This window comes from Diplodia corticola, assembly GCF_001883845.1.
Source record: "Diplodia corticola strain CBS 112549 chromosome Unknown scaffold3, whole genome shotgun sequence".
NCBI classification, from domain to species: Eukaryota; Fungi; Ascomycota; class Dothideomycetes; order Botryosphaeriales; family Botryosphaeriaceae; genus Diplodia; species Diplodia corticola.
Genome location: NW_017971482.1, coordinates 725,907 through 753,327, shown reverse-complemented (window position 1 = coordinate 753,327; position 27,421 = coordinate 725,907). Strand labels below are relative to the sequence as shown.

At 56.7% G+C, this 27,421-nt stretch overlaps 10 protein-coding genes across 10 annotated transcripts; 7 read left to right on the top strand and 3 right to left on the bottom strand.

Annotated features, from left to right (window-relative positions):
- Positions 1-764: 764 nt before the first annotated feature.
- BKCO1_3000246 (nuclear protein export protein) lies at positions 765-2,644 on the top strand (the record flags this gene model as incomplete). The annotated part of the gene is made up of 4 exons (XM_020274148.1): positions 765-1,469; positions 1,523-2,129; positions 2,181-2,518; positions 2,582-2,644. The coding sequence occupies 4 exons, from the start codon at positions 765-767 to the stop codon at positions 2,642-2,644; spliced, it is 1,713 nt and encodes a 570-aa protein (XP_020134477.1).
- A 959-nt stretch (positions 2,645-3,603) lies between these two features.
- BKCO1_3000245 (leukotriene a-4 hydrolase) lies at positions 3,604-5,624 on the top strand (the record flags this gene model as incomplete). Its single annotated transcript, XM_020274147.1, has 3 exons — positions 3,604-3,683; positions 3,751-3,879; positions 3,941-5,624. 3 exons carry the CDS (start codon positions 3,604-3,606, stop codon positions 5,622-5,624), a joined length of 1,893 nt encoding a protein of 630 aa, XP_020134480.1.
- A 372-nt stretch (positions 5,625-5,996) lies between these two features.
- BKCO1_3000244 (uncharacterized protein) lies at positions 5,997-8,153 on the top strand (the record flags this gene model as incomplete). The annotated part of the gene is made up of 1 exon (XM_020274146.1): positions 5,997-8,153. The coding sequence occupies one exon, from the start codon at positions 5,997-5,999 to the stop codon at positions 8,151-8,153; it is 2,157 nt and encodes a 718-aa protein (XP_020134479.1).
- A 1,218-nt stretch (positions 8,154-9,371) lies between these two features.
- BKCO1_3000243 (arsenate reductase) lies at positions 9,372-9,979 on the top strand (the record flags this gene model as incomplete). Its single annotated transcript, XM_020274145.1, has 3 exons — positions 9,372-9,563; positions 9,635-9,749; positions 9,807-9,979. The coding sequence occupies 3 exons, from the start codon at positions 9,372-9,374 to the stop codon at positions 9,977-9,979; spliced, it is 480 nt and encodes a 159-aa protein (XP_020134474.1).
- Positions 9,980-10,474: 495 nt separating this feature from the next.
- BKCO1_3000242 (uncharacterized protein) lies at positions 10,475-11,720 on the bottom strand (the record flags this gene model as incomplete). Its single annotated transcript, XM_020274144.1, has 2 exons — positions 10,475-11,578; positions 11,670-11,720. The coding sequence occupies 2 exons, from the start codon at positions 11,718-11,720 to the stop codon at positions 10,475-10,477; spliced, it is 1,155 nt and encodes a 384-aa protein (XP_020134473.1).
- Positions 11,721-13,000: 1,280 nt separating this feature from the next.
- BKCO1_3000241 (glycoside hydrolase) lies at positions 13,001-14,044 on the bottom strand (the record flags this gene model as incomplete). Its single annotated transcript, XM_020274143.1, has 4 exons — positions 13,001-13,185; positions 13,248-13,317; positions 13,375-13,468; positions 13,524-14,044. The coding sequence occupies 4 exons, from the start codon at positions 14,042-14,044 to the stop codon at positions 13,001-13,003; spliced, it is 870 nt and encodes a 289-aa protein (XP_020134476.1).
- A 1,762-nt stretch (positions 14,045-15,806) lies between these two features.
- Positions 15,807-17,497, bottom strand: BKCO1_3000240 (uncharacterized protein; the record flags this gene model as incomplete). Its single annotated transcript, XM_020274142.1, has 6 exons — positions 15,807-16,437; positions 16,535-16,911; positions 16,971-17,044; positions 17,096-17,129; positions 17,179-17,198; positions 17,251-17,497. The coding sequence occupies 6 exons, from the start codon at positions 17,495-17,497 to the stop codon at positions 15,807-15,809; spliced, it is 1,383 nt and encodes a 460-aa protein (XP_020134475.1).
- A 1,852-nt stretch (positions 17,498-19,349) lies between these two features.
- Positions 19,350-21,296, top strand: BKCO1_3000239 (fad binding domain containing protein; the record flags this gene model as incomplete). The annotated part of the gene is made up of 6 exons (XM_020274140.1): positions 19,350-19,460; positions 19,523-20,008; positions 20,063-20,502; positions 20,555-20,769; positions 20,849-21,117; positions 21,204-21,296. The coding sequence occupies 6 exons, from the start codon at positions 19,350-19,352 to the stop codon at positions 21,294-21,296; spliced, it is 1,614 nt and encodes a 537-aa protein (XP_020134638.1).
- Positions 21,297-23,185: 1,889 nt separating this feature from the next.
- Positions 23,186-24,325, top strand: BKCO1_3000238 (uncharacterized protein; the record flags this gene model as incomplete). Its single annotated transcript, XM_020274139.1, has 2 exons — positions 23,186-23,266; positions 23,423-24,325. The coding sequence occupies 2 exons, from the start codon at positions 23,186-23,188 to the stop codon at positions 24,323-24,325; spliced, it is 984 nt and encodes a 327-aa protein (XP_020134639.1).
- A 542-nt stretch (positions 24,326-24,867) lies between these two features.
- Positions 24,868-26,823, top strand: BKCO1_3000237 (uncharacterized protein; the record flags this gene model as incomplete). Its single annotated transcript, XM_020274138.1, has 1 exon — positions 24,868-26,823. The coding sequence occupies one exon, from the start codon at positions 24,868-24,870 to the stop codon at positions 26,821-26,823; it is 1,956 nt and encodes a 651-aa protein (XP_020134644.1).
- Positions 26,824-27,421: the final 598 nt, after the last annotated feature.

Below are 27,421 nucleotides of genomic sequence, written 5' to 3'. Positions count from 1 at the left end.
CCAGCCAGCATGAGCCGGCAAATGGTATAAGACTCGGCTGCGCTAGATCGACGCCGTCATCGGCTGGTGCTGGCTCCCGTCGGGCGCGTTCCATCCACAGCACAGCGGCTAGCACACCACCCCGCCGCCCACTCCAAGCCCATAACAAGCCCTCGACGAGCCCACCACCCCCTCACGGCCGCATCTGCCCGCAGCCGTGCTGGCGTGCCCGAGTCGCAGCTTGTACAACCTCATCTTGCAGGCAGCCTATTGAAATTACGCCGAGCCGATTCGATTCGTCGAGCGCGACTTTCGTTCTCGCCCAGAAACTGTGTCAGCTCAATATAACCCCGAAGACCTGCATTCGACAACCATCCTCATTAGTACCAAGCGTCTGAGAAACCTGCGCCGCCTTTGGCCTTTCGCTGGGGCCACCTCCATCGCGCAGCACTCGCACCGCCATCCCCACGTAGCTTGCAGATCCCATCGCCTCGATCGCCGTTGCTGGCCAGGTCAGTTGTCTTTCCTCTCACCGGTTCACCACCACGCGCTGTTGGCTGACACGGGCTTCGCACGCGTAGCTAGGGCCGCCCGCTGTCTGAGCCTCTCCCGCCGCATCGCCCGGCGCACGGAAGACCCGACAGACCACCTCACCCACGTCCTGCCTGGCGGCTCGCGCGCGCGCACGGCCACGCCGTCATTTTGGATAAGACAGACAGCTTAAGAGCAGCACTCTCCTTTGCAACACGTGCGATTCGCACCCGAACAAACACCCATACCGCACAATGGCACGCGACGAGCAGACTCAGGATCCTGGGTTCACGTCTGCCGTTGATCAAGTTGCCAAAGGGATCACTGCCGCTGACAGGGTTGCTTCGACCAGCTCGCTCAAGAGCCTCGGTCAAGGCAGTGATACCGAAGGCGCCGAGCGTCCTGTGCGCGAGAAGCTGAAGAAAACCTCCATCGCCGGCCTGCCGAGGGACATCTTCTCTGACGACGACCACGAGATGTCCGGTGCTTCCGACAAGGAAGCTGCGACCGAAGACGCTGCGGGGAACTCCAACAACAACGGAGAGGCGAGGGGTCGTGTGCGGAAGAAGAGAAGCTTCGAGGATATGGGAGGAGTAAGGGCTGAGAAGCAAGGCAGGAAACGCTCGAGGGATGTCACCGTCCGCGACCAGCCCGAGCTTACGAAGCGAAAGCCCGCTGGTGAAAATGGTACAATCAAGGAGGGCTCCGAATCGCCCCCGAGCTCTGCGGAACGGACACGAAGGGGTATGCTTAGCCCCAAGGGTAAGCGGAACAGGGAGGAGTTTGAAGAGAAGGGCGACAAGGCATCTGCCGAGGTGAAGGACACAGATCCTACTGAAAAGGTCTCCACGGAGAAAACTTCCAGCGATGAGCCGAAGGTGAAGCGCCACAGAGATAGCAACAGCCCTGAGCCAGGCGAGGAAAAGAGCACGGTAGAGACCAAGGCTGAGGAATCCAAGGTGCGTCCAATTACGATGTCTTTGCTGCACCGCTGATATTGACTAATTGCAAGGTACCACAGGGAAGCGGCTTCGCCAACACCTCCGCTACCTCGCCATTCGCTGTGTTAGCCGCCAGCAAGTCCCCTACGCCCACCGGTTCCCAGCCTCAAACATCAGACACTGCTTTCAAGGCTTCCGGTTTCGGTGCCCTGGCCAGTGCCTCGACCTCACCCTTCGGCGCCCTCGCCGGCACGTCAAAGCCCGCGTCAAGTCCTTTCGGTTCTGCTACTGCAGCTGCAAAGCCTACAATCACCGGTCTCTCCGGTAGCAGCACTCCCTCTTCGTTCGGCGGGCTGACTTCTTCCTCGGAAAACAAGTCTCCTTTCGCCGCCGCTGCCACAACTTCCAGTTTTGGAAACTTTGGTGGTAGTGGTTTGGGAGGCGGCTTTGGCGGAGGCGGTTTTGGTGGAGGCGGAAAGATCACAGGGTTTGGCGGTGGCAGTGGCCCCAAGATCACTGGTCTGAGTGAGAAGCCGGCGCGGCCTTTTGGCGCACCGAAGGATGAGAAGGAAGACGAGGAAGGATCTGGCGACGAGGCTGGTGATGAAGAAAAGGAAAAGGTGTTGAGCCCCACCAATGAGGAGGACAAGAAAGATGAAAGATTCTTCGAGCAAGATGGTATGTCAGCGGCAGCACGACTTCACGGCGGGTCTAACACAGCAACTGCAGTCGAAACTGGCGAAGAGAATGAGGAGACCATCTTCGTCTGCCGTGCCAAGCTCTACAATTTCGTCAAGGTTACAGACACCAAAAAGGAGTGGAAGGAACGTGGCCTTGGCAACCTGAAGGTCAATGTCAAGAAGCAGTCGCCAGAGGATGCTGAAAAGAAGGCCCCGAAGAAGGCACGCTTCGTCATGCGCGCGGATGGGTCCCACCGTGTAGTCCTTAACTCTCCCATCCAGAAGGAGCTTAAGGTTGGCGACGTCAAGGGTGACAAGCCTACGAACGGTCTTATCCTATTCATGGGCACTATGGATGGCGAAGATCTCGAAACGCTTCAGCTGAAGGTGAGCATAATACATGGTTTAGCCTCCATGTGTTTGCGAAGGGCGGTACTGACGAATGTTTAGATGAAGCAACAAAACGCCGAGGGCCTGTGGGACAAGGTCTCTGCGCTTCAGCAGGAAATGTAAATAGCCCAACCTATCTTCGCACATGGTTGGCTGTGTCCGCAAATTGTCAGCCTGCCGGAGCAACACGAACAATTCACAATCGCCATCTCCACGGAACCGCTCAGCTCTCGACGGCCTGCCAGTATTAGCCGGCCTTCTCGTTACTCTCATTTTATTAATGGTGTTTCTCTGGGGAGATGCGCCTTCAAAATCACCTTCAAGCACATATCTCAATGACGGGAGCTCTAATCAACGCACGAGGTGGCGGTTGAACGAAAGTGACGAAAAACGTTGGTGGGGTTGGGATCTTTGCTTCTTCACTCTCCATTATAAGGTAGCATTGCGTGGAAAATGGGTGGTAGACATGAAAAGGGTTTCTTGGGATTGATGCTTGTTGTGACTGTTTTTGGTTGGCGAGAACTCGGAGCTTCGGCGTGATGAGCTTGTAGCATAGGGGAGGTTACCTGAGTGCAACGATGGAATGAGACTCTTATCGCAGGATGAGCAGCTTTTCTTGTAACTTCACGGGCATGTGAGCATGACAGTGGACGAGGCTCGTTGCACGTTTGCCGTCAGTGCCGGGGTCAATGCTCCCCACAGTATGTGCTTGTTCCGTTTGTGTTCTCGAACGAGTCTGCATCATCAATCTGCTGCACGCGATGTTACATCAGAAGGCGGGTCTCCGAGGCTCACAGACACAACAAATCATCCCACATTCCTGAAGCGGATTAGCGTGCCACGGTCGCTTCCACCGCCCGCCCGCATCGTCCAATGGAACTCGGTCCCGTGTCGCCCAATGACAGCACGCATGCTGTCCCACACTCCCGGTTACCACCACCACCTCACTCCATTCCGGTTTCCATCCTCAACCCCCGCGATCGTTCATGAACCGTCTGGGGTCATACCGTACAAAGGCCCCGCAGTTGCTGTCTTCGTTCTCTTATCGCTCTAGCCAGCAGTTCCGTGGCTTCACCACAACCATGGTGACGCGCTATTCCGCCGCTGCTGCCGTCGCAGTCAATGCGCCCAGAGATCCCAATACCCTGAGCAATTACCACAAGTAAGCCCGATAAGCTTGCGGCAGACGTACTGCGCGATGTCACGTGGCATGCTGACCGAGGCCGAAGCTTCCTGACCACGCACACGACGGCCAACTTTGAGCTTGATTTCGCCAAGAAGAGGCTTCTGGGAAACGTCGTATTGCGATTGAAGAGCTTGACGGACAAGGAAGCCGATGAGGTGGTGTTGGATACAAGGTTTGCTAACCGTAGCACTTATTTCTTTGATTCTTGTAATGCTAACTTGTATGGCTCGTAGCTTTCTTGACATCAAGGATGTCAAGGTCGACGGCAAATCCGCGAAGTGGGATCTCGCCGCTAGGGCAGAGCCTTACGGCAGCCCTCTGTTCATCAAGCTCGGCAAAGGAGTCGAGAAGGATGAGCACATTGCTATCGACATTTCCCTTAGCACTACCGAGCAGTGCACTGCCCTTCAGTGGATGACGCCTGAGCAGACTTCGAACAAGAAGCAGCCCTACATGTTCTCGCAATGCCAGGCCATTCACGCTAGGTCTGTTCTTCCTTGCCAGGATACACCTGACGTCAAGTCCACGGTTGATTTCAACATCCGTTCTCCTCTTCCGGTGCTGGCCAGCGGCCTCCCCACTGGTGCCAAGGACTTCCAGCCGGGCAAGGATGGAGCCCCCGGCACCTTGCTTTACACGTTCAAGCAAGAAGTACCAATTCCCGCCTACCTCTTTGCTCTTGCTTCTGGCGATCTTGCCAGCGCCTCCATTGGACCCCGTAGCACTGTCTGGACCGGCCCCGAGGAGCTGATTGCGTGCAAATGGGAGCTTGAGAATGACATGGAGAAGTTCCTCGAGGCTGCGGAGAAGATCGTGTACGAATATGCCTGGACCACCTACAACGTCCTTGTTCTCCCCAACAGCTTCCCTTATGGAGGAATGGAAAACCCCATCTTTACATTCGCGACACCGACCATCATCAGCGGAGACAAGCAGAACATCGATGTCATCGCCCACGAGCTTGCCCACAGCTGGAGCGGAAACCTTGTCAGCAACGCTAGCTGGGAGCACTTCTGGCTCAACGAAGGCTGGACCGTTTACCTCGAGCGCAGAATTATTGCTGCTATCCATGGAGAGCCTCACAGGGACTTCTCTGCCATCATCGGCTGGAAGGCTCTGCAGGATTCCGTTGAAAGATTCGGTCGTGATCATGAATACACCAAGTTGGTCATGGACCTCAAGGGCAAGGACCCCGATGACTCCTTCTCGTCTGTCCCGTACGAGAAGGGCTTCAACTTCCTCTATTACCTCGAGAAGTTGATTGGCAGAGAAAAGTGGGACAAGTTCATCCCGCATTACTTCAACAAGTACAAGTACAAGTCCCTCGACTCGTACGACTTCAAAGCCACTCTCATCGACTTTTTCGCGTCCGACAAGGACGCCAATGCCAAGCTCGAGTCCCTCGACTGGGACACTTGGTTCTACGCCCCCGGCTACCCTCCCAAGCCTAACTTCGACGACTCTCTTGTCAAGGTCTGCTACGAGCTGGCCGACCGCTGGGAGGCGGCCAACAAAGCGGGCGATGTCTCTGTCTTCAAACCCACGTCTGACGATATCGCAAGCTGGACCGGCAACCAGGTCGTCGTGTTCCTTGAGAAGATCCAGACATGGGACGAGCTGCTCAAGCCCGACTTCGTCGAGGTCATGGGTCAGAACTACCGCTTCCAGTCCAGCTCCAACGTGGAGATCGTGTCGAGATTCCTGACCCTTGGTCTGAAGAGCAAGACGATCAGCACATACCAGCCGACGGTCGAGCTGCTGGCAGTGGTGGGCCGGATGAAGTTTGTGCGGCCGCTGTACAGGGCGCTCAATGAGGCAGATTCCGCGCTGGCGAAACAGACGTTTGAGCGGAACAAGGACTTCTACCATCCCATCTGCAGGGCGATGGTGGAGAAGGATCTGTATGGTGATCAGTAAGCCGCGGCTAGTGCAGTAGTCAAAAAGCTATGTAGCAATTCAACCTATTGAATTCGTCAAGGGAGATATATGAACGGCGGGCCAAAGCATGGGTTGGTCTCCATCACGTGCGTCGCGTCGCCAAGCCAGGTTTGCGCCGCGGGGGCGGAACGCGTCCAACACGTCAACACCACATAATCCGACCGCCTCGTCTACCTCGGCCCCGCGCCCGCGCACACCAATCTTCACAGGGCGACACTCGCGCGACGCGCACACCACTCGCCGCGCTCTGTACGCCCAACCGAAAGCCACCAATCGCGCACGACAAGCTCGCTCCACCTCAAACCGCGCTCTCACTCCCTTCGCTCAAACGCGCCCGCGCGCACGCCCACCATGCCGGCACCAAAGCGCAGCACGCGCGCGGCGGCCGCCACCACCGCCGCATCGACAAAACCGCCGACGACGACGAAAACACGCACGAGCCGCGCAGGCGCCTCCACCGCCATGCCATTGCCCGCCGCAAAGCCCGCCTCGAAGACCGCCGCCGCCTCCTCCTCGCGCACCACCAAAAAGGCGGCGCCGCCGCCGCAGCAAGTCGACGGCGCCGCCGACGCGAATGACAACGACGACGACAGCATCACCGATGCCGAAACTAGTAGCAACGGCAACGACGACAACGGCGCCGACAGCGACACCCTCGCCATCTCGAACCGGCCCGCGCGCCTGTTTCGCCGCGCCAACGCTCCGGCCGCGGCGGAAGAAGAAGAAGAATACGTCATGACGGGCGCGCTGGGCGAGGGCGACGTCGCGGGCGCGCACGTCGCGGCGGCGGCGGCGGCGGCGCGACCGCGGCGGGGGCAGGTGCAGCAGCAGCAGCAGAAGAACAGGAACGTCAGGACGACGACGATGACGATGACGAAGGGCCGGATGAGGGGCGGGGTGGTGAAGAAGCAGCAGCGGACGGCGGCGAAGGATCCGGAGCAGGCGAGGGCGTTGGAGGCGCTGAGGCGGAGGAGGGAGGAGGTTATGGGTGGGGGTGGTGGTGCTGGTGGTGCTGGTGAGGTGGTGGGGAGGAGGGACGAAGACGAAGACGAAGACCGAGAGGATGGGGGGAGAGGGAGGATGAGGGAAGCCCCTGGGACGGCGAGCAGGGTGCGGAGGGCCTCGAGCAGCCACTGGAGCAATGCGGTGCCCGGTAGCGCGGTGAAGGCGCAGGGGACGCCGGCGGCGGAGAGGAGCGTGCTTGCGTTGACGAAGTTCAAGAAGAGGAGGAGGCAGGGCAGCTTGCTGCGGATGATGCAGCAGAGCGATGCGGAGGACAACAACACGGATGGCGATGGCGACGTGGACGACAGCGCGGCGACGCTGGATTACAGCTTGGGCGACTTCGAGCCGGACCATGAGAGCACGCCGTTGAATATGAGGAGGAGGGGTTCGATGGCGGCGGCGTTGCCTGGATCTGATCCGAGGACGAGCAGTTCGAGGAAGAGGAAGCTGGCGGAGCGGGATGAGACGGCGGAACGGTCCGCGGTGCAGGTGCCGCGGTCTTCGCCGCCGGCGGCCGTGGATAATCAGGCGGTTGCGGATGGAGAAGAGACATCGTCGGAGCACCTGTACTCAGAGGCTTCTGATCTGCCTGATGTAGTTGCGGACACGCAGCCCGAAGGTGAAGAAACAGCGGCAAACATGACCATTGCGGAGTCTATGGCACCGCCTCGCTCCACGTCTCCCCTCTCGTCCCTCCCTGCCGAACCCGAGTCAGAAGAGGCACCAGCAAAGCGGCCTCGTCGTGCCGTTGCTCAACCTACAACATCACGCACCCGTGTTTCGCGGCAGGTCTCCAACTATGATGCAGAAGACCACGGCGCCGATCCGCTTTCGTCATCCGAATCGGAGTCAGACACCGCCACCGAGACACCGGTTTCCACCCGGACGACGTCGCGCAAGAAGACAAACACGAGGAAACAAAAGGCCTTGGCCCTCTCCACAGCGACGTTGCAATCTCTCCTACCCCGTCGCCGCAAGAAGCTCCCCGCCACACGCTCCGCGAAGACGGCGGCTGCGGGCACGTTCGAGATTCCGAGTTCTTCGGACGCCGAGGAAGAAGACGACGAGGAAGAGAGCGCCGGCGAAGACGAGCTGCAGCGTCCCGTCGCGGCGGGCAGAGGCAGGGGAAGAAAGAACGGCGGCGGCGTCGTCGCGAAGACGTCGGACAGCACCGTCCGGGCCGCCGCCGCCGCCGCCGCCGCGACGGCGAAGGGAAAGAAGGCCGCGGCGTCCAGGAAACGGCTGAGCCGGACGTACGGCCGACGCTCCAGCGACAAGGAGAACAACCAGGATGTGGCGGATGCGTCGATGCACGTCGGGAGCGGCGGTGAGGGTCATAGTGATGACGATGACGATGTGGTCGAGACGAGTGAGATGAGGGACATGAAGCGGAGCAAGGAGCTCGAGGCGGCGGCTAGGAAGTTCAAAGAAGTGGATGATTGGGAGATGGAGTTTGAGAGCGTGGACATGGGGGGTGCGAGCGCGAGTAGTCCTTGGAGGTAAGGCTAGGCGGAATGATGGGCGGGCTTGCATTCGTGGATGGACATTTCTGGCGTTCGGGCTCTGCGGGCATGGTGTGTACATACCTCTGGCCCTTGGTGGAGTTGCATTTGCGTGGGAGTAGGCGTGAGACTGGTGGGTGGGATATACACTGGGCCTTGCGAGCGGTGTTGGCTCGGTCACTCGAGCTGCCAAGACGGTTTATATGGCAAAATGACATGAAACTTTCCTTTCCTTCACGATGTCTGTTTGGCTTCGTTTGTCTGACGTTTCTGATAGAGTTGTTCTGTCACCGATCCCTGGTCACCGATAACAATGCTTCCCTTCTGATTAAGCATTGCCTGCAACAGTCTTCTAGACTAAACACCTCCGAAAGAAACACCACTCAGACACCACTGCTGCATCCTTCGTCTCTTTCTTCACCGCTCAGACCCTCACTCTCTTTCGGCAGCGTCCGGGAAGGGGTGCCTGATGCTCGGCTACCCTGTTGAAGGGGGTCGGGGCGTACGGCGGGCCCAGGTGGCGGCAGGAGATGTCGGGTCGGTTAGGATTGGCTTTGGGGCGGACTGGTTCTGATGTGGATTGAGGTGGAGCTGGAGGAATAAGCTGCAATATGCAGCGAATATTAAGTTAGTCTGGGTATTGTTCTGGGCTGGTGTCAATGTGGGCTATTCTTGTTGGCTGCTTTTGTGTAGGTGATGAAGTGACCGCTCACCTGGTGCTTCAATTCAGGTGGCTGGGGTCGATTCACTGATGTCGCTCACCGCAGCACTTGGGGGTGGCTCAAACCAGCTGTAAAACAGAGAGGAGGTAGTTGACGAAGCATGTTTGGCAGGCCATTGGGTGTTCGTTACTAGTGAACTGTAGGGGTATCGGAGTAGTGTGATTTCTCATGGGTCGCCGCCGCGGGATGCAATTATCTCACGGTAAAACCTAGTTGAAATTCCATAAACTTACATTAATGAGTAGTCAGTTACTACAGTTGAATAGCCCAATTCCGAATGGCAAGTTGCTATCGTAAAGCCAGTCTACTCGGCTTTGCCTATATTTACAAATAATTGCCTTAGCCAATGAGCGGCAGTGAGCAACACCCCACCTTTTCTGAGTAAGCAGCGAGCTACCCCTCATCCTAGCTCCAACCTGGGCACGCCCCTCTGCCTACCGAGCTTTGCAGCATAGATCATCCAACCAAATCTCCCCGGCATCACCGAGACCACCATCATGGCATCAGAGGATCAAAAAGCAGCCGACAGCACCGCGGCAGATCAGGCGCCGTGGCACGCGGCGTATCCAGAGCCCCGCACGACGGACCTCAAACGCATCACGAAAGAAGCACTGCTTGACCGGATGAAAAACAACGAAAAGTCTGGACGAAACTTCGTGTTGGTCGACGTGCGCCGAACAGACTTTGAGGTGTGGTTGTCCTCCCTCGATGAAGCTCGGTTTCCCGATGCTGAACGAACTGTCTGATCTGCGTGACGTAGGGCGGCACGATAGAGGGCGCGATAAACCTCCCGGCGCACAGCTTGTACGTCACCATCCCGACGCACTACGCCATCTTCAAAGCGGCCGGCATTGCCGAGGTCATCTTCTGGTGTGGTGAGTGAGCACGTTACTTTTTGTCGGAAGAGTGTCGGGGTTTCTCATCTCTACCAGGTTCGTCCAGCGGCAGAGGGCCGCGCTCCGCTGGCTGGTTCGCGGACCACATCAAGAGCCAGGGAGACTCGGAGATGCAGAGCGTTGTTCTGGACGGAGGCATCAAAGGCTGGGCGCGGGGAGGACCCGAGTACGTTTCCCGGATGTGCGAGTATGACGCGACGAAGTGGTAGTCCTTTGAGGTGATGGAAACGGGCGGGATCGCCGGGTCAAACCCCCGCGTGGGTTCAACTACGTCTTCACACGCTGGAGTGCCGTCGTTGGGTTTTTGTCAGGTAACCATACCGGAGTTTCTAGCGCCTCTAGATATGTTGTAAGTTTATGATGGTTGAATTTTTTTGGTCTGGGGAGGGTGTGGAGGCCGTGCCAGGGCGACGGAAGACCTAGCCACAAGAGGCAATTCTCAGCCTGGCTTGAGCATCACGAGGAATATCGTTTGTGACGAGAAAGCATGCCAAAATCACATATGCTATAGATGGCATGGTTTTTCGATGCCATTCGCTTCTAGTAGTTCTTTGAATCGGCTACCCACTCCGCAAAAGAGCCTCGTATGGATTTCCGGAATTATGAACCTCTTTAACACCACATCTACTTCCCAGTAACTGCTCGGTGAACAAGCCCGAAAGAGAGCAGAAAAAACTACTATAGTCATTGATACACGTTGAAGATTACCAAGACCGTGAGGTTAATGCGCCACGATGGTTGGAGACGTGACCGTCAGTCAGTGAAGCTGGGGCACTCGCGAAGCGGACGCTGGCTCCATTCGCCGTCTTCCTTCGATCCCGAGCCTCTTTTGCAAACAGATCGAGCCGGTGGTTGCAATCCTGCACGGATCTGCGGAGGCTGGCCTTGGTGCGCAGGCAGTCGCGCTGTGCCTTCACGTCGCTGGCGTATTCTTGCCACTCATCGCGTTCCGCCTTCATGGTGCCGGCTCTGTCCTGCCAGTCGTCGCGCTGCCTCTTCATGTTGTTGGCAACGTCTCGCCAGCAAGCGCAGTGCTTCTCCGTCTCGCCGAGCTGCTTGGCCATGTCTTCAAGCCGCTTGACAGTGTCCCTAAGCAGCTTCCTCTGTGCTTTGATGATGTCCCAGCACTCATTCCGCTCCTGCTGTAAATCGTAGATCAAGTCGTCTGATGCCTTCTTCTCTCTGTCTAGATCGTGCACCATGGACGCCGTGATCGCCTGTATCGACAAGACGTGGTCGCGCTCGTCGTTGCTCTGACGGATCTTGTCGCGGCAGTCGTCGCGCATGCGGCGGATCTCCCGCTCGACGACGGACGCGAGAGTTGCATCGAGGCGGCTGCCTTTGACCGCGACGGCCAAGTGGTCGAGCTCCAGGTCGTCCACATGGGAACTAGTGATTTCCACGGTGACCGCGGGCTCTTCCATGGTCTTGGTCATATTGGCGCTGGTAACAGCAAGCTGCTGGTGGATCTTGACCAACGAGTGTGGTTTGGCGCAGCCGGACTCCTGAGGCTTGCCGAAGAAGTGCTTGTCGCCGGTAATGACTTGTACAATGGCCTGCAAGATATCCTCCCTGTGGACTACTTTGTCCTTGGCGCCAGTTTGGGAGACGCGAGCGATGCCAGCATCAGCTACCAGCAGCTTTGCAGCCCTGAAGGCTTTGTAGCTTGGAGATATCTCGAAGAGCTTGAGCAGGGCGGGGAAGACGCCGACGGGGAAAGCATGCGCCCCAGGTTCGGCAAAAGAGAAGCCTGGGACGGCCAGATGGCGTGCGTTGTCCATGAATTCCTCCACGAGTGTTGCGTAGGCCTGTGTGGAAACGTTAGCTGTAGTTTGGAGGTGGTTGGGGGAGTTGTGCGGGTGGTAGTAGGGAGAGTAGAGGGTGGATGATTGAACGTACCTTCTCGTCCGCCTCGCATGCAAAATTCAAAGGAATGGCGTCGGAGGACATGGTAGTGATAGAATTCAAAAGAGGAAAAAGACGACAGAATGAGATCTTGATCCGGAGTAGGGTGAAGGAAACCAAACCGCCAGGGTGCTGAGCTCGTGGAGGATATAAGGTGCTCCGAGGAACCTCGTCAGAGGTTGCCTTGAAAGCTGGGCCTTGGCTCAGTGATTGATAGCCGCAGGGAGCTTATCCACCCTCAGTGGGTGGCGGAGGAGGAGCTGGCTGCGTTGCCGATCATCTGACCGTGTCAGTGTCCCTCAACCTTCTGCCGGGTAGAATCTATGCCAAAGTATAGAGAATAAGCATATATGCGAGCTCAACCTAAGTTAAGTCCATGGCATAGTCTTCTGATCTATCGACGAGCGGATACTGTATGACTACCACTGCATCCATACGCTTCTCAAGATTTTGTTGATGTAATTTAAAGAATGCAGTAAGAAGGATGACCCATAGAACAACAGAGCATCAGATTGTGACATTCGCAATGAAGCAAGTATGCCATACCGACCCTCCCTATCCCGAAAACGAGTCTTTCAGGTAGTCTCACTCGACTGAGCTTCTTTTGAGCCTTCCAGCGAGCCACTCCACGAAACCGCATCTTTCTCAAATTAATCACTCACTCGGGTACCAACCGCAACATATCCAACTACCATCCACCAATGTCCAATTCATAAGGCGGTCTTCAACTGTTCCACGAAAGCTGGCAATAATAAGAAAAGCGGTTCCTCGGAAATGACTATCGAATGTAATCGCTGCGGCCATGATCGGTATATGTCTTGATTCTTAAAATTGAGCTCATATCTTATTCTTGCATTCGGGGGCCGGGGTAAACTAAATCTCACGCGCCGCGCTTACGTTTTGGGATGCAGACGCTGCTCGCGCGGTTGCGGGACGCAAGACTTGTAGGCTTGAGATAATGAAGAAAGAGCCGGCTTTGAATGCTTCATTAACGAACGTAAACATTGTACCCTGTAGTTTGCCCAACTCCAAACTACTTGAGTAATGATGTACAAGCACGTATCACCGGTTCCAAGCAAGCAAACGCTGTTGAAGAAGAAGAGTAAACAGTATGGCAAATGAGAAATCGCAATTGCTATGCGAGAGGATATCATATCGACGAATAAGATACCAACAAGACAGACTAGAACAAAACGAGAGAGGTTCAAACCGACAAGTGGTGTACAACTCGCAGATTTCGACAAGATGGAGAAGCCAACCCTAGAAACAATCCTATGTCCCAAAATGCGGTTGAACGTAGCGACCATGCAAACATGCCGTGTCTCTCAAAGGTTGCACTTGGTGGCAGCGGAAGTCCAGCCGGTGAGACGATTAGCCACATCACTAGCGTAGCAACGCGTGCAGCAGCCGTCCTCAAGGTTGTTGCTGGGGGGAATGGAGCCGCCGTTATAATACTTGGCTGCAGCGTAGAAGGTGCGGGCGCCGCTGTCATGGAGAGTGCTCTGGGCCTCTGCTCTTGGTGTCAGCGTTGTGCGTATCCCCTGGGGTAGGAATGTTCTTGGGTATGCTCACTGTTGAGGACCTGTGCAAGGCCATCTCCCTTGTTCGTGCCGGCAGAGCCTTCGCGGATCATCTGCAAAATCTGGATTGGGTGTCAGTGCCGAGTACATGCTCAACTGGATGCTCTTTGTTAACTTACGGCAGAGTTGGGGCACGGGTTCTTGTTAGCGCAGGTGCCATCGCCACTGTGGCACTGCATCAGACCGGGGTTGAAGATGTTGGGATCAGGGTTGCTGTTCTAGTGAGCATTTGTGGGCTTGATCAAAGGACCCAGCACACTTGACTGACCCTGTAGTGGGAACGCGAACGCAGCCCTTGGACTCCTGGACAATGATTGCCAAGATGAAGCGATGGTCAACCTTGGTCTCGGTGGCGACAGTCTGGATGGAGTCGTAAATGGCTTGGATCTCAGCAGACGAGTCATCTGCACCCCATCCGTTGTAGCCGCAAGACTTGGCCAGGATTTGGTCCTTGTTGGTGTTCCACATGTTCTCGAACGAGACCCACTTGTCCTTGGACGGCCAGCCAGCGCCAGCAGATCCGTCACCGCGGTAGAAGGTGTAGGAGTCGGCGCCGGCGCCAACGCCGTCCTTGTTGTTGATGCTGAAGACGGCGACGGGGCCCGTCACGACACCGCCGGTAGTACGGCGGACGAGCATGGCAGGACTGTCGGCGGAGTCTGTGGGGGTTTCGTCAAGTTTGAGATGCTCAGCGAGAGCACGCGGAGCGTTGCCATCAGAAGGGTAAGGAACGGCGTACGTAAGGCATGAAAAGAGGGCTACGAGAGCCAGAGCACGGGAGGAGACCATATTGACCAAAGAAAGGATGGGGTGCTGTGTAGTGTGCTGAGCGAAGCTGTGTGCGTTTGATGCCGAACTTGGAGCGCTGGACTGTCTGGTTTATATATGCTCCTCAATGAGCAACGGAGGATGATGGCAGGTAAAGGAGTGGCACGGCGAGAGCCTCGGGCAGCGAACGTGTAGGATTGTTAGGGATGGTAGTGGGTTGGACTCGGCCGGTCGCGCAAATTTGAAGCGCTGCTTTGTGCGGGCCAAGAAGGCAGTCGCGGCTGTGTTGCGCCTTCCCAGATGTGATGCACCGGCCGCTCCTTCGGCGGGCTCAGCGCTCAGCTTCCTGCGACCCCACGGTAGCATCTCGGACGCCTGAGAGCATGTCTCAACCGGAGATACTGCCTATTCTTCTGCAAAGCCTCGAGCAACCGTACCGGCAAGACTGGCCACGAGCATGTGTCAGAGACAGATAAAGACTTTTTTGGTCGACGCCCGGGGATCCTTGCTGTATCACTTACAACACCCATCTGCTGAGCGAGAACTGATCCCATAGCTGACGCCACACTGGCTCGGATGCCCGAATCCACGTGTTTAGGTGTTGCGAGGCGGAGTGAGGCCGCTCTCTCCTGTCATAGTCATTCCGGGGAACAGTACGTGGTCTTTCTGCGAAGCGACGTCTGTATTGGTCGTGAGTTCATAGGTGTCTTGTTCAGCAGATGTTGACCCGCAGTCGACCAGCTGTGGGGCATCGATAAACCGAAACTTTGGCCAGACTGGAAAATAACACAAGCAAGTTCTAGAAGGAGCACGTTCGACATGGCCGGACAAGGAGCCGCATGCAGAGCGGGCGTTGGAAGAGAGGTGCGGGTTGGTGGCTGCTGATGGTGAGGGCAGAGCATCCGTTCACGGCTGTGGGATTGATGACCAGCCAGGCATAAGGGCTGAATTGCGTCTTGTAGCAGGAGCCTATCGGTCCAGACCCCACGGCAAAGCTCAACGTCGTCCCGGCTGCCAGGTTCGAGGGGCTGTCTTGCTATACAAAGATCATCGGTCGCACCGCTAAGCTAGCCTAGCGTGGCTTTGGCACCATCTCCGACGCTTAAGTGTCACTAAGTACGCCACAGTAAGCATGGGATCCACTACTTTGGCAGCTGCTGGACTCCCCTGCATGTAGTTTATTTCAATGCCACCTCGTCGATTTCAGGACTCCAGTCCTATCAAGATTAATTTCTGTTATCCAGTTCCGCGGGTTTGCAGTCAGCCCGGAGAGTGGATGGTTCGTTGCGGGACGGGCCGCCCCCGAAGCCGTGGGGCCGAGTCTGAGGACCCATCTATTCTGGATCCGCCACAGCCACATACAACTGCAACGACTGTGGCTTTGCTTTTCTAAGCTCCCACGGAGAGGCGCAGTTGGTACGATGCCCTACAAGCCACATGATCCATCTTTCCTCACCTGCAAGCCCGCCGTTGATTCCGCACGCTTGTGTAGCCAGGGGGAGCTTTGTCCTGCAGAGTCACAACTCGCGCCGTTGCTCCTTCTAAGCCATCTGTCTCAATAACCGCCCACTTTCCTTTCACACACCGTCATCTCGCCCTTCAAGGTTTCAGCTGTCGCTCTCGACTTCTTAACCCAGTCCAAATCGAGAAAAGCACCAAGCCAACAAGTCCTGCAACAGCAAAGCCAAAGACAAACTTCCTTCTAGAACCTTTTAGTGAATTTCTTTTTCCATTAGAGCATAGCGCATCATTCTCGACCACGAATTTGTTCCATAGTCCGCAATCATACCCCCCTCGGCCTTGCGAATCCATCCTTCATACTCTCGCTCGCATCTCCATACTCCACCACCGTCGTCTTCGTCTCCACTATACACGTCTCGCTCCCCCCATCGCTCCACGTCCTCCTCACCCCCCTCCCATCATCATCCCCCACCGAGCTCTCCGCCTTGTCATCTCCCGCCCCAACAACCGTGTCGTCGCCCACCCACGTCGTGTTCAGCTCGATATTGCTATGATCCTCCCCCAACCCACCCCGACCACCTCTCCTCCCCTTCCTCGCGCCCCCCACCAGCGGCCTACTCCTCTTACTCCCAATCGTCTGGAACGTAAACTCCGCCGTCCTGCTCCTGCTGCTCCTGCCCTTGCTTTTCCTCTTCTTACCACTAGTCCCGCCGGACGACGCCGCGGACGGATCGTCGGACGGGCCAGACGCGCCGGCGACGTGCGAGTGGAAGAACAGTTTGGGCGCGACGTGCCGCGCGAACTTGCGCACGATGGGCAGGCAGCCGCAGATGACGACGAGGTTGGCTTCGACGAGGATCCACACGCACGGGACGGACACGGCCCACGTCTGGTCGAGGTCCGTGAGCATCGGGATCAGGATGACGAGCCGCACCACGCTGGTGACGCACGTCCTGGATTTTTTTTTTTTCGTCAGAGCAAGCCGGCGGGAATCAGGGAGGGGAAGGGGGGTTCGATTTGTGAAAAGGTAGTATGAGAAGTGCTACGTACATCGATCCGACGCCGAACATGGCGATCAGGGCGGCCTTTTCGAGGCGCGGGATCTGCAGCCGCGCGAGCACGGGGACGGGGAGGAGGAGGAGCGCGATGTCGGTCGCGATGTTGATGACGGCGGTGGCGATGTAGATGCCTGTTTTGTTGATGCACTCGCCCTCCTCGATCGTGATGTCCCAGTTGGACGCGATCGGCTTGCACGGGAAGATGAGCGAGAACATGATGCCCAACGTGTACGCGATGACGACGAACATGACGACGTAGATGGCCGCCCGGAACCAGGCGAACGGCGCCAGCCGCCGGTAGAAGAGGAGGAGGGAGAGCTTGGCGAAGCCTTGAGTTGGCGCGTAGATGACAGAGGCGCACATGATGAGCTGTTGGAGCTGTGTTCAGCACGTGTATGACTGCAATGTGGAGCTTTGGAGTGGCTGACCAGGTTGTAGAGGTTATAGTGTTCTAATGGGATCTCCCAGGCGTGCACACCTTGGATCTCATTCTTCCACATGTCTGCGCATGGTCAGTTGGACAGCCTGACAAGTGCACTTGAGCAACACATACAGACTAGAAGCCCCTGACAGGCCAGTCCAGAAACCTGGTCGGCGTTAGAGTAAGTCGAGATGGCAGGATGCTGATTTACTGACAAACGAAGCAACAATGAAAACTACGAACACGATCAGCGAAAAAGCCACGGCAATCACGAGCATGCAACGCACCATCATCAACGACAAAGGATCGTGCAACAACTATTTTGGTGTATAGCCGCATCATCAAGAACAGAAGAGCAAATACGACGCCAAAGGTAAATACCCAGTAGCCTGTGGTATCGCCTTTTCGGCCGGGATTGTCGAAATCGACGTTATAGCCCGCGGGTGGCGCCAAGGCTGCGATAATCGTCGAGGTGGCGGTCGCGACCGAGTTGCTCGTTGTGGTGAGGTGTGTCGTGATGTACGTGGCGGCCATGACTGCGGCTCACGCCCTCCAGCGCCTGGCTGGGTGAAGTCGAAGAGGAGTGGCGCTGACCAGCCGGCGACGGGAAGCGACCTGACAAGTATCGCGGTGGCAGATGAGCATGATTCAAGGAACTAACCAGGCGTTTCCGGACGGGCGGTTGCCTGCTCTCCGCACATGGCATGGGTTTCACTCCCTGGTATGATCTTCATCGGCACCGGTCCACATTGGGAGCAATACGAGCGCAGGTCACCGCTCAATGCTTATAACACAGCCTTGTACTCCCAGGGAAAGTTAGGTAGGCTACGGCGAACTCCTGTTGGACGTCTCGGTGGAAACAGGTCTGGAATGTGATCCGCCTTACCCGGTCCACATAGGCCACCCTCGACGTAATTTCATCGCCGACCGTATGGCTGTCGTTCTTCATTCCCGCGTACCAGGGAATCGTCCGAGGAACCTAGTACAAATCATTGTCGTGGGGTCCATCGCGTCTCATTGTCACCAAAGGGATCGCCTTCGTAGTCGGGACGCGTGTATACCGTCGTTGACCTTTGTCTCCTGCAGTCTGCCAAGAAAGCAAGAGCCAGAAGGAATAGACGGTTGCAGCCGGTGTAAGCGAGGTTGCTACCAGTCCATACAAGGAACAGGCCATGCACCGATTGGCACGAGGCAAACGTGCGTGTGTTTTGTGCGGCGCGGCCCGGTCTGGGCTTCCTGCAGGATGCAGGCTCAAGATTTTGGGGCCGAGAAGCGTGCGTTAGACACCAGATAAGACCGACGCCGATCTTTCCGTTGCTATAGGTAGGGATGAAGGATTCCCACTCGTTGCCTTCAAAGTTGGTTTGAAGAAGGCAAAATGTCGAGGGAACCACCCTGTGCAAAGGAGCACTGAAGGATCGTGATCGGACCTCCTGCCTCCTCCGACCCGCAGGCACCACGTTCTTTTGGATCTGCTGAGGCGAGCCTTGACTGGAGAAGCATAGCCGAGCAGATCCCCTGAGCTGCCTGTTATGTAATAGCGAGATCCACACCCAGTGATGTGTTTAAGCTCAAACTGTCCACCGGAACCGCCAAGATCAATGCAGACCCCATCGGTTCATGCAGATTCTGTCGACGCTGCCTCTGGCCAAGACGATAAGGTCAGCAATCAACTGTCGCTGTAGATCCTGGCTTCTGTAAGAACTCCAAGAATAGGCAACGCAGCTGATGCAGGAACCGAGGATGGCCCATCTTTCCGAAGCACGACCCATTCAAGGATGCTAGGCGTCCCGGGATTCGGGACGCACCTTGCCACTCCTCTCCACCGCTTGTTCCTCGCGACGCTTTGGGATTGGTGAGGCAGGGAAAACACTGGACCTCGACGGCTTCGCGGAAGTGGAAGCGGGCTTCCGGACGATCCTGCGGCGAGGGTACCTAGGTACGTGAACACATTTCTTTTTCCAAAGGCTTTCTCCGAGGTATCTGGTTGTTACGCTGAAGACTGGGTGTCGTAGCCGCCAAGGCCGACGTCCCCGCAATGCAATGGCATAACGCAGTCATGTACACATCACTATCCCAAAGGCAGACAAGCCAGTTCGCTTCAGGGAAAACCGCGCGTGGCACAGCAGTCGGCCCCGCACTAGGCGATGGCTGATTTGGTTGGCGATCGCCGTTTCATCACCGAACGGCCGGCTGGGTCGTCGTTCTCACCCGTCCGGCCATCATGTGGCGGTGGGGTAAGTAAAGTGAGAGCCAGATCAAAAGAGTGTCCTGCTCGCCAGCCCCCAACCAGGACCCCCATCTTCCGTTCCTCCGCCGCTAGCTGATCGTGTTGTTGGTGAGCCCGACTTTCTTTTTCTCGTTTCGTGTGCAGGAGACGGCCACAATGCGACTCCAAGCGGCCGCGACCCTCTTTTCGCTCTCGGCTCTCGCTGCCGAGTCTGAAACATCAAGCGCTGTCGCGGCATCGGCTAGCGGTCCCGGCGCATCACATTGCGTACGTAAGCACCTACAAGTGACGTCTGCGCCCGCGCAAGCAAGCTGACCTGTAGCATCCAGTGCGGTGCTCTGCAAGACGCCGGCCTAAGCATCCAGTATCCGGGCGATGAACCGTACGAAGAGAGGATAGACTCGTACTGGTCTGTTGCTGCCCAGCTGCGCCCATGGTGCCTGATCCAGCCGCGAAACGCTGCCGACGTCTCCAAGGCCGTCGTCGCCTTGAAGCAGGCCAACACGACCCAGACATGCCAGTTCGCCATCCGCAGCGGCGGCCACACTGTTTGGCCCGGCGCCAACAACATTGAGAACGGTGTGACGATTGACCTGGGCCTCATGAACACGACAACCAACTTCAAAAACGGCACTGCCGGTGTTGGTGCTGGTTCAAGGTGGGGCTCTGTCTTTTCTACCCTTTTGAAGGATAATCTTCACATTGTTGGCGGTCGCGCCAGCTCTGTCGGTGTTGGCGGGTTCTTGCTTGGTGGCGGCAACTCGTTCTTCTCAGCCCGCAAGGGTATGGCTTGTGATAATGTTGCACAGTACGAGGTGAGTTTTGAATGCCAGCACTGCTGCGTCCGTTGAGTTCTAAGCACGAAATAGCTTGTCCTGGGCAGCGGCGAGATTGTCTATGTCAACAAGGACAGCTATCCGGACCTGTTCCCAGCCATGAAGGGCTCCACCAACAATTTTGGCATCGTCACTCGTTTCGACCTCACCACGTTTGAGAGTGACAACATTTGGGGCGGTGTGGTTGCGTACCCCTTCGACACGGCGCCCCAGCAGATGGAGTATCTCGAGGCCTTTACCAACAAGGTTGCCGATGACCCCTACGCATCCATCATCGTCATTCTGAACTACGCGTCGTCCATTGGCCAAGTGGTTGTAGCGAATGCCTACGAGTACACCAAGACCATCGACCCTTCGCCGCCGCCTGCCATCTTCCAGGACTTCCTCTCCATTCCCGGCAATATTTCCGACTCGATGAGGATCACCAACATCTCTGACCTCATCGACGAACTTGAGCAACCCGCCGGCTACCGGTAAGTCCGACCGCCCCCAAGTTATACCTCACCGCTGCTGACTCCCCTGGAGCGACGCCTTCATGACCATCACTTTCCAAAACGACGCCCAAGTCATGAAGAAAGCTGCCGAGCTCTTCGACGCCATGGTGAAGAAGCTGAAGAAGGACGGCGGCGACTGGCTCACCCTAACCATGTTCCAGCCGCTTCCCGCTGTCTTCGCCGACCTCGGCGTCGAGCGCGGCGGCAACATGCTGGGCCTGGACCAGTCTTCCGAGAACAACATCCGTACGACGCCCCCCGTCTTCTCCCCCACCACCTTCTCTTTTCGTACCGAGGCCGACTGCGACTGACGTCATTCCCCAAGTTTTCATGAGCTACTGCGGCTGGAAGGGCGCCGAGAAGGATGCCATGTTCGAGGATGCGGAGCGCGAGCTCATGACCGAGCTGAAGGCCTTCTCGAAGAGCAAGGGCAAGGACCACCCGTACGTTTACCTGCCCTACGCCTACTCGGATCAGAAGCCGCTCGAGAGCTACCCGCTCGTCAACATCGAGCGCATCCGCGCCATGGCGCAGAAGTACGACCCCGAAGGCGTCTTCCAGACCATGGTTCCTGGCGGGTTCAAGATTTCCAAGGTAAGTTGTGTTGTGTGGTGTCTTGCTGCTTTGTCTCCTATTTTGTCCTTGGTGGGGACTGGCAACGTGTCTGACTGTGCGTGTAGGTCGAGGTTCCTGCCGGCGATGTGGGAGCGGAGGCTTCTTCCAGGTCTCGGTCTGCAACAGCCAAAGATGAGGCCAAGCGGGATGAGCTCTAGACCAACTGCGGTTTTTGACGGCACAGGCTCAAGATGCTCTAAAATCGATGTCAGGACAAGCCTGCGTGTCATGTGAAATGATCGAACATAAAATGTGCGATAGGAGAAAGCATTAGAGAACAATGCGATGACGGCATGAACGAGAGCATGTGTGCTTGCCTCAGAAGATAGGAAAAATAGGGAAGATTGAAGAACAGGACCAAAAATTCATTTGCCGTCAACAAATTACCGTTTTAGAATCCCTCAGTCACCACACCTACTACCGTTGTTGCCATCAGCCAACACTCCCAAGTTTTATCCCAAGCCTGCCCAGGCTTACAAATACTCTTTAGATGATCGAAAACTACCATATGCCAGCTCGACCTTGCGAAAAGTATGTACTTCCGGCTCATCTGCCAATAAGTTTTCGCCGCAGCGCGGCGACGTTAGAAGCATCTGGGCATGTGCGGGAATGGCTGCGGAGAACTAGGCTGTACTGCTGTGGGCGCAGGAGCGGTGGACGCCCGCGGGCGTTGAGGAGGAGGAGGGAGGGCCAGCGCCGGCGCCGTCGTGAGCGACCGCCCGCTGGGGTACGATCGGTTGCGGTTTTTTAGTCCTTGTGAATTCGTTTTTCGGACTCGAGACGCCGCGTCTGTGCGCGCCCGATGATGCAGACGGTGGGGCTGATGTTGGCGGATGGGTGGGGGCGCCAATGAAGGGGGGTGGAGCTGATGAAGGGGCTGTTGGGGGCGTCGCAAAGGGGAGGGGTGGATGAAGTTGTTTGGGCGTTGCTGGAGGTGATGAGGAGGCCGTTCGACCGCGGGAAGCGGATCGTTGCGGGTGGCAATGGCTCGGGGCAGAAGGAACCTGCGCGATGCCCACAACGAACTTCTTTACACCTCCCGCTTCTTCCGCACTATGGTATGGCTCACGCTTCCGCGTCATGTTGGCCGCAACCTGGATCTTTCTATTGCAAATTATGAGCTTCCTCAATGGGCTCGGTCAAGACCGCGTCGTATTGAATACGGGGACCGCCGCCGTCGCAACGGCTGGGTTGATGGTTGTATATATCGCTCTTGGCTCGGCTTTTAGTGACGCGGATCGGTTTCCATAACGGCTTGGTGGGCATTGGATAGCTCGTTGCGTAACGTAGAAGGCGTTTTCGGCGTGAGCTTCTGGAACTTGTTTGCTGTCTATTTGCGTGGTTGCATTCTTCATATATCCCACGATTTATTTTGAGTCATTCAGAATACAGTCGGAGACAGCACAGTAAGTATAAATCCATCGCCTTGAGTATTTACTTACTCGCAATTATATTTTCAGCTCGCAGTAGTAAAAGCGACAACGGATCTGGTATTTTCGACTTGAGATCGAGAATGCACAGCTCCAATATTTGATATAGAACAGTTGAGCGATTCTGTCCAATCAAGTCATATTGGATTCTGTTGCAGTACCAGCATCACATTCGACTGATTGGAAATTGATCCGAAGGGGGCTACAAAGAGTCCATGTTTGGCTGTGGAGGATACCAAGCCTTGAGAATTCCCACGGGTTGCAACATGATCGCGCATTGAATGAAGGTAGATCAGTCAGCATAGAGGGTCGCCGGAGTTGCCAGGTGAGCGCAACTATATGTGTGGTGAAAGAAAAAAGACAAATCAGCTGCCAGCTCCCGGAAACAAGGCCTGATGCTTGAGAGTGGAAGTTCGCCCGCCTCCTGTTCCACCCGTTTTGGTTAGCGTGATCTTGACGGCCAACAGCCATATTACTGTCTCTGCGCCTCTTCCACCACGTTCCACTCTTCACCGTCCATCATCTAAGCGCTTCTAAAGGCGCTCCCGGTCACACTTGGCCAATCTGCTCTGAACTGATCGTTCAAAAAGACCTACAACACCCGCCGCGCAGCCTGCATGCACTACCCGCCGAGCAAGCCCGGCGCCATGCCCGCCAACGCTTCCCATGCCCCGGGACCGTACATGTCCACCGACGAGGTACGTAACAGCAGCAGCACCGCGTCGCGCCGCCACCCCCATCAACGGGATGCGCGCACGCGCGCGTGCCCGCAGCACCTTGCCAACCCTCCCCCTCCCCGCTCTTTCACTTTCCCAACTCTCAACCGCCGCGCCACTTATATGCTAACGCGGCAGGAAATGATATTCGAGCAGGCCATCGGCATCCTGTCCGCCATCTGGACGCCCGACGTGCGCATGTGGAAGTACCACGGCAGCCAGCTGGGCGACAACCCGCGCCAGTGGCCGCCGCGCCTCATCTGCGCGCTCGCCGTGCTCGCGCAGACGGCCGGGCCCGCCGGCCGCGTCCGCGCCATGCAGGCCATCTCCGCCGCCATGGGCTCCTTGGCGTACACGGCGCCGACGCCCGAGCACGTTGCGAGGGCGACAGAGCTGTTGAAGACCAGGGCCCGCGAGGAGCAGTCGGCCCGCGAGTCCAGGCGCCGCACCGAGCCTCATGGACGCGGCCAGCACGGCGGCGGTGATCACCGTCAGGGTGATGCGGCTCGTGAGGCGGCGTTTGCTCAGGATGAGGCTGTTCCGACGCGTTCGGCTGGTGGTGCGGCTTTGGCTGAGCAGGTCGCTCGCGTTGCTGTTGTTGAGGGGAAGCTTAAGGAGGAACGCAGGCAGCATGAGGAGGATGTTGCGGGATTGCGTGCAACAATTGAGAAGCTGAAGACGGAGACGGATGTGAAGGTCAAGGAGACGGAGACGAAGCTCAAGGTGATGGAGGCGAAGCTTAAGATTATGGAGGCGACGCTTGAGAAGAAAGACAAGGAGATTCAAGAGAAGAACAAGCAGCTCGAGGAGAAGAGCCGGCGTGTCGACGAGGCGGAGATGAAGTGGTTCGACATGGATGCCAACATCTCCGTCATCTCTTCCGACCGCGACATGTTCGAAATGTACTGGGATACTGCTGAGATGGAGAAGAAGCGCCTCGAGAAGGAGAATATTGGGTTGAAGAAGAAGCTGGCTGAGAAGGATGAGTACATCAAGACACTCACCGTTCAGAGAGACCAGGATCTTCACATGAAGGACTAGCTCGCTAACGACCTTGCTTTGAGTACGACCAGGCTGTTGCTAAGGCCGCTGAGTTGGAGAATAAGCTTGGTACACACTCTTGGCGGAGGCAGTTGGCGGTCCGGATATCAGATGTTGATATTGGCTTTCACTGGTGGATTCGACAATGTTTCGAATGACACAGTTATCCGGCTTCATGCCATCGATGGCCTATAGTGGGGCCTCTCTGAATAGGCTATTGTCCAAATAGAGACTTCCACGGCGAGTGTATCAATTTTTCTGACCGTGCGACAACATTGAAGATCTGCTGTCAGCTCCAGATTCAGACAATACGTATTGTGTTGTATGGGCAAAAGTGATGTCGTCATGTTACGCGCCTTGTCACGAGTCTTTCGGGGCGTGTTAAGTCAGCTGCCATCTGTTAGAGCCTGCACTTGCGGACAGTGACAGGCGGGCACTGGTTTACATGCGCAGAAACCTCTCGCTCTCCTCAACCTTTCTTCAACATCCGCCCGCTTTGACTTCCACCCGCAAACAACGCAGAGCTTACAGACAGCACAGCCATGTCGGACACAGACTCAACCACCCTGGACGACACAGAAATGCCTGTCACACCCAGAAACCGCTCTGTTCATGGCATGCGACCCGGCCGCGCGCCGCGCACCGCAAGCAAGTCTTCAAGCCCGTGCGACCAAGAAACGAGCAGCGACACTTCTTCACCCGCTTCCAGCTCTACCTTGTCCTCGGATGATGATGGCGTCCAAACCTCCGACTCAGATGCCAGCTACCGGATAGCACTTGTCAATCCCGCTGTCGCATCTGCCCGCCGTCTCACCACCGGCAGCCTGACCACAGATAGTGACAGCTCCAGCGACTCCGATTTTCAAGACTCCGACGTCGACAAGCGCGTCGACCCGCTCAGTCCGGCCACTCGCGCTGGCTGCGCGAACATGTATCCGGACTTCTTGGACATGCCGGAAGGGCTGGACCCGCTAGAGCAGATGGCGTTCATTCGCGAGGATCTAGAGACGCATATGAAGGCGGCCAACATGATCAAGGAGGACGAGTTGGACGGCAGCCGCGGCGATGACCATGACAGCGAAGAGGACAGTGGTGGTCCTGAGAGCGGTAATGGTCAGTCATGCACACCCGGCGCCGCCGGTCATGTCAACGCTGACGATGCAAGTAAAGAACAAGAAGACAGCGATGGCAGCGACATCAGCGACGAAACCAACGACGACGATGACGACCTCGACTCCAACTCCATCTACTCCTCCTCCTCCTCCTCCGACAATGACAACGACAACGACAACAACAACAACGACAACGACACCCCCACCCTCTTCCCCCAATCCTCCCACCTCCCCGCCAACACAACCTTCACCACCACCACCACCACCGTCAACCCCGCCACCACCACCGCCCACCAAACCTTTACCGCCGCCGTCCTCGCTTTCCTCCCAACCACCGACCCGTCCCGTCCGCCTTCCCTCGACCAGCTCCGCGCCCTCAGCCTCTCCCGCTGGGCCGTCGCCGTGCGCGCCGAAGCCCACCGGGAGGCGGTGCGGCGGCGGCACCGCGCGCAGTGGGGCGAGCGCGAGTACGCGCGCGTGGCGGCGCGCACGGTGCGCATGGAGGAGGTGGGGGCGATGCTCAACATGTTTGATGCGGGAGGCGTGGCGACTGCGGCTGCGGCTGCGGCTGCGGCTGCGGCGGCGAGGAGGTTGGAGCGGGTGAGGGGGTTTGGGGGGTGTGCGTTTGAGAGGCCGGTTGTGGGGGGCCTTGAGGGGGGTGTTGAGGGTGATGAGGATGAGGATGAGGATGAGGATGAGGATGAGGATTGTGATGATGATGGCGAAGAGGGGTCGTCTTCGTCGCCTCTGCTGGGGATGTGGAGGAGGCCGAAGGTTTCTATGGGGTTGACGTTTGAGAGGGTTCTTTGGTCGCACAGTGAGGCTGATGAGGAGGACTTCGTGGAAGACGAGGATGTTGGTAGTGACGAGGGAGACGACATGGAGGATGACGATGACGAAGAGGGCGATGATTACACGGACAACGACGATGACACGGAGAGCGATGGCCACACGGAGGAGCAAGATGATGCGATGATGGCTGTCAAGATGGGGGATGACACGTTGGATGATGGTGAAATGGAGGACGATGAGCTGGAGAATCTCATCAAGGAAGCGGATGGTCCGTTACTTGATCACGACACCAACATCGACCAGGAAGGCGAGGAGATAACGGAGGAGGATGGGATGCAGATTGGTGAATCGGAAAATGGTGAACTGGAGGATGACGAGCTGGAAAATCTCATCCAGGAAGCGGACGATCCGTTGTCTGAGTACGACGACAATGGGGATGACCAGGAGGACGAAGAACCAGCTAGAAAGAAGGTGAGGTACGCGTTCAATCAGCTGCGCCCGTCAACTGCTACGTACACGCCGACGCCCAGTCTCAGGGATTTCATGATGAAGCGGGAGCCTGAGTCGGACGACGAGGCTGCTCCGGGCTTCTGAAATGCCAAAGAAAAGATCCAGAAGTGGCCTGCAGGACTAGAGGTGGAGCTTGGATACAAGACTGCGTCAGCGTCAAGCGGTCCGGTAGCAAACACTTCACGACATGTGAGATGAGTACAATTGGTACTGGAAAGCAATCAACCCCCCGAAGCTTTAAGAGTAGTTTAACCGATCATAGGAGCGTAGAAGAGCTTTAAAGTAGACAGTGCTGCTGCGGGATAGAGTGCTTGGGTCGGGGATACTTGACTAGTTGGTCATTTTCTGAGCGCGCGCCCGCAACTGAGTGGCTGTCTGGTCCTGTGTTGTTTTCCTGAAACAATCAGTGATTGCCATAATCCGATGACTGGAGGACAAATTCTATTCTATGCTATTGTTCCATCGTCTTCTATTGTTCTTCGTCAATGCAAGTGAAAGCGCTTTTCGCTTATCAGGACTTGATTTTGCCGGCCCCTCTGAGACTACCACTTTACTTCTTCCTCCATTCACACCGCGATTTGCCTGCACACCAACACAAACCGCTCCGCTACCGCAGCACAGATTGAAGCAAATCATATATACAGCGTTCGCTTCTACGAACGATCCCAATCAGAACCACCAA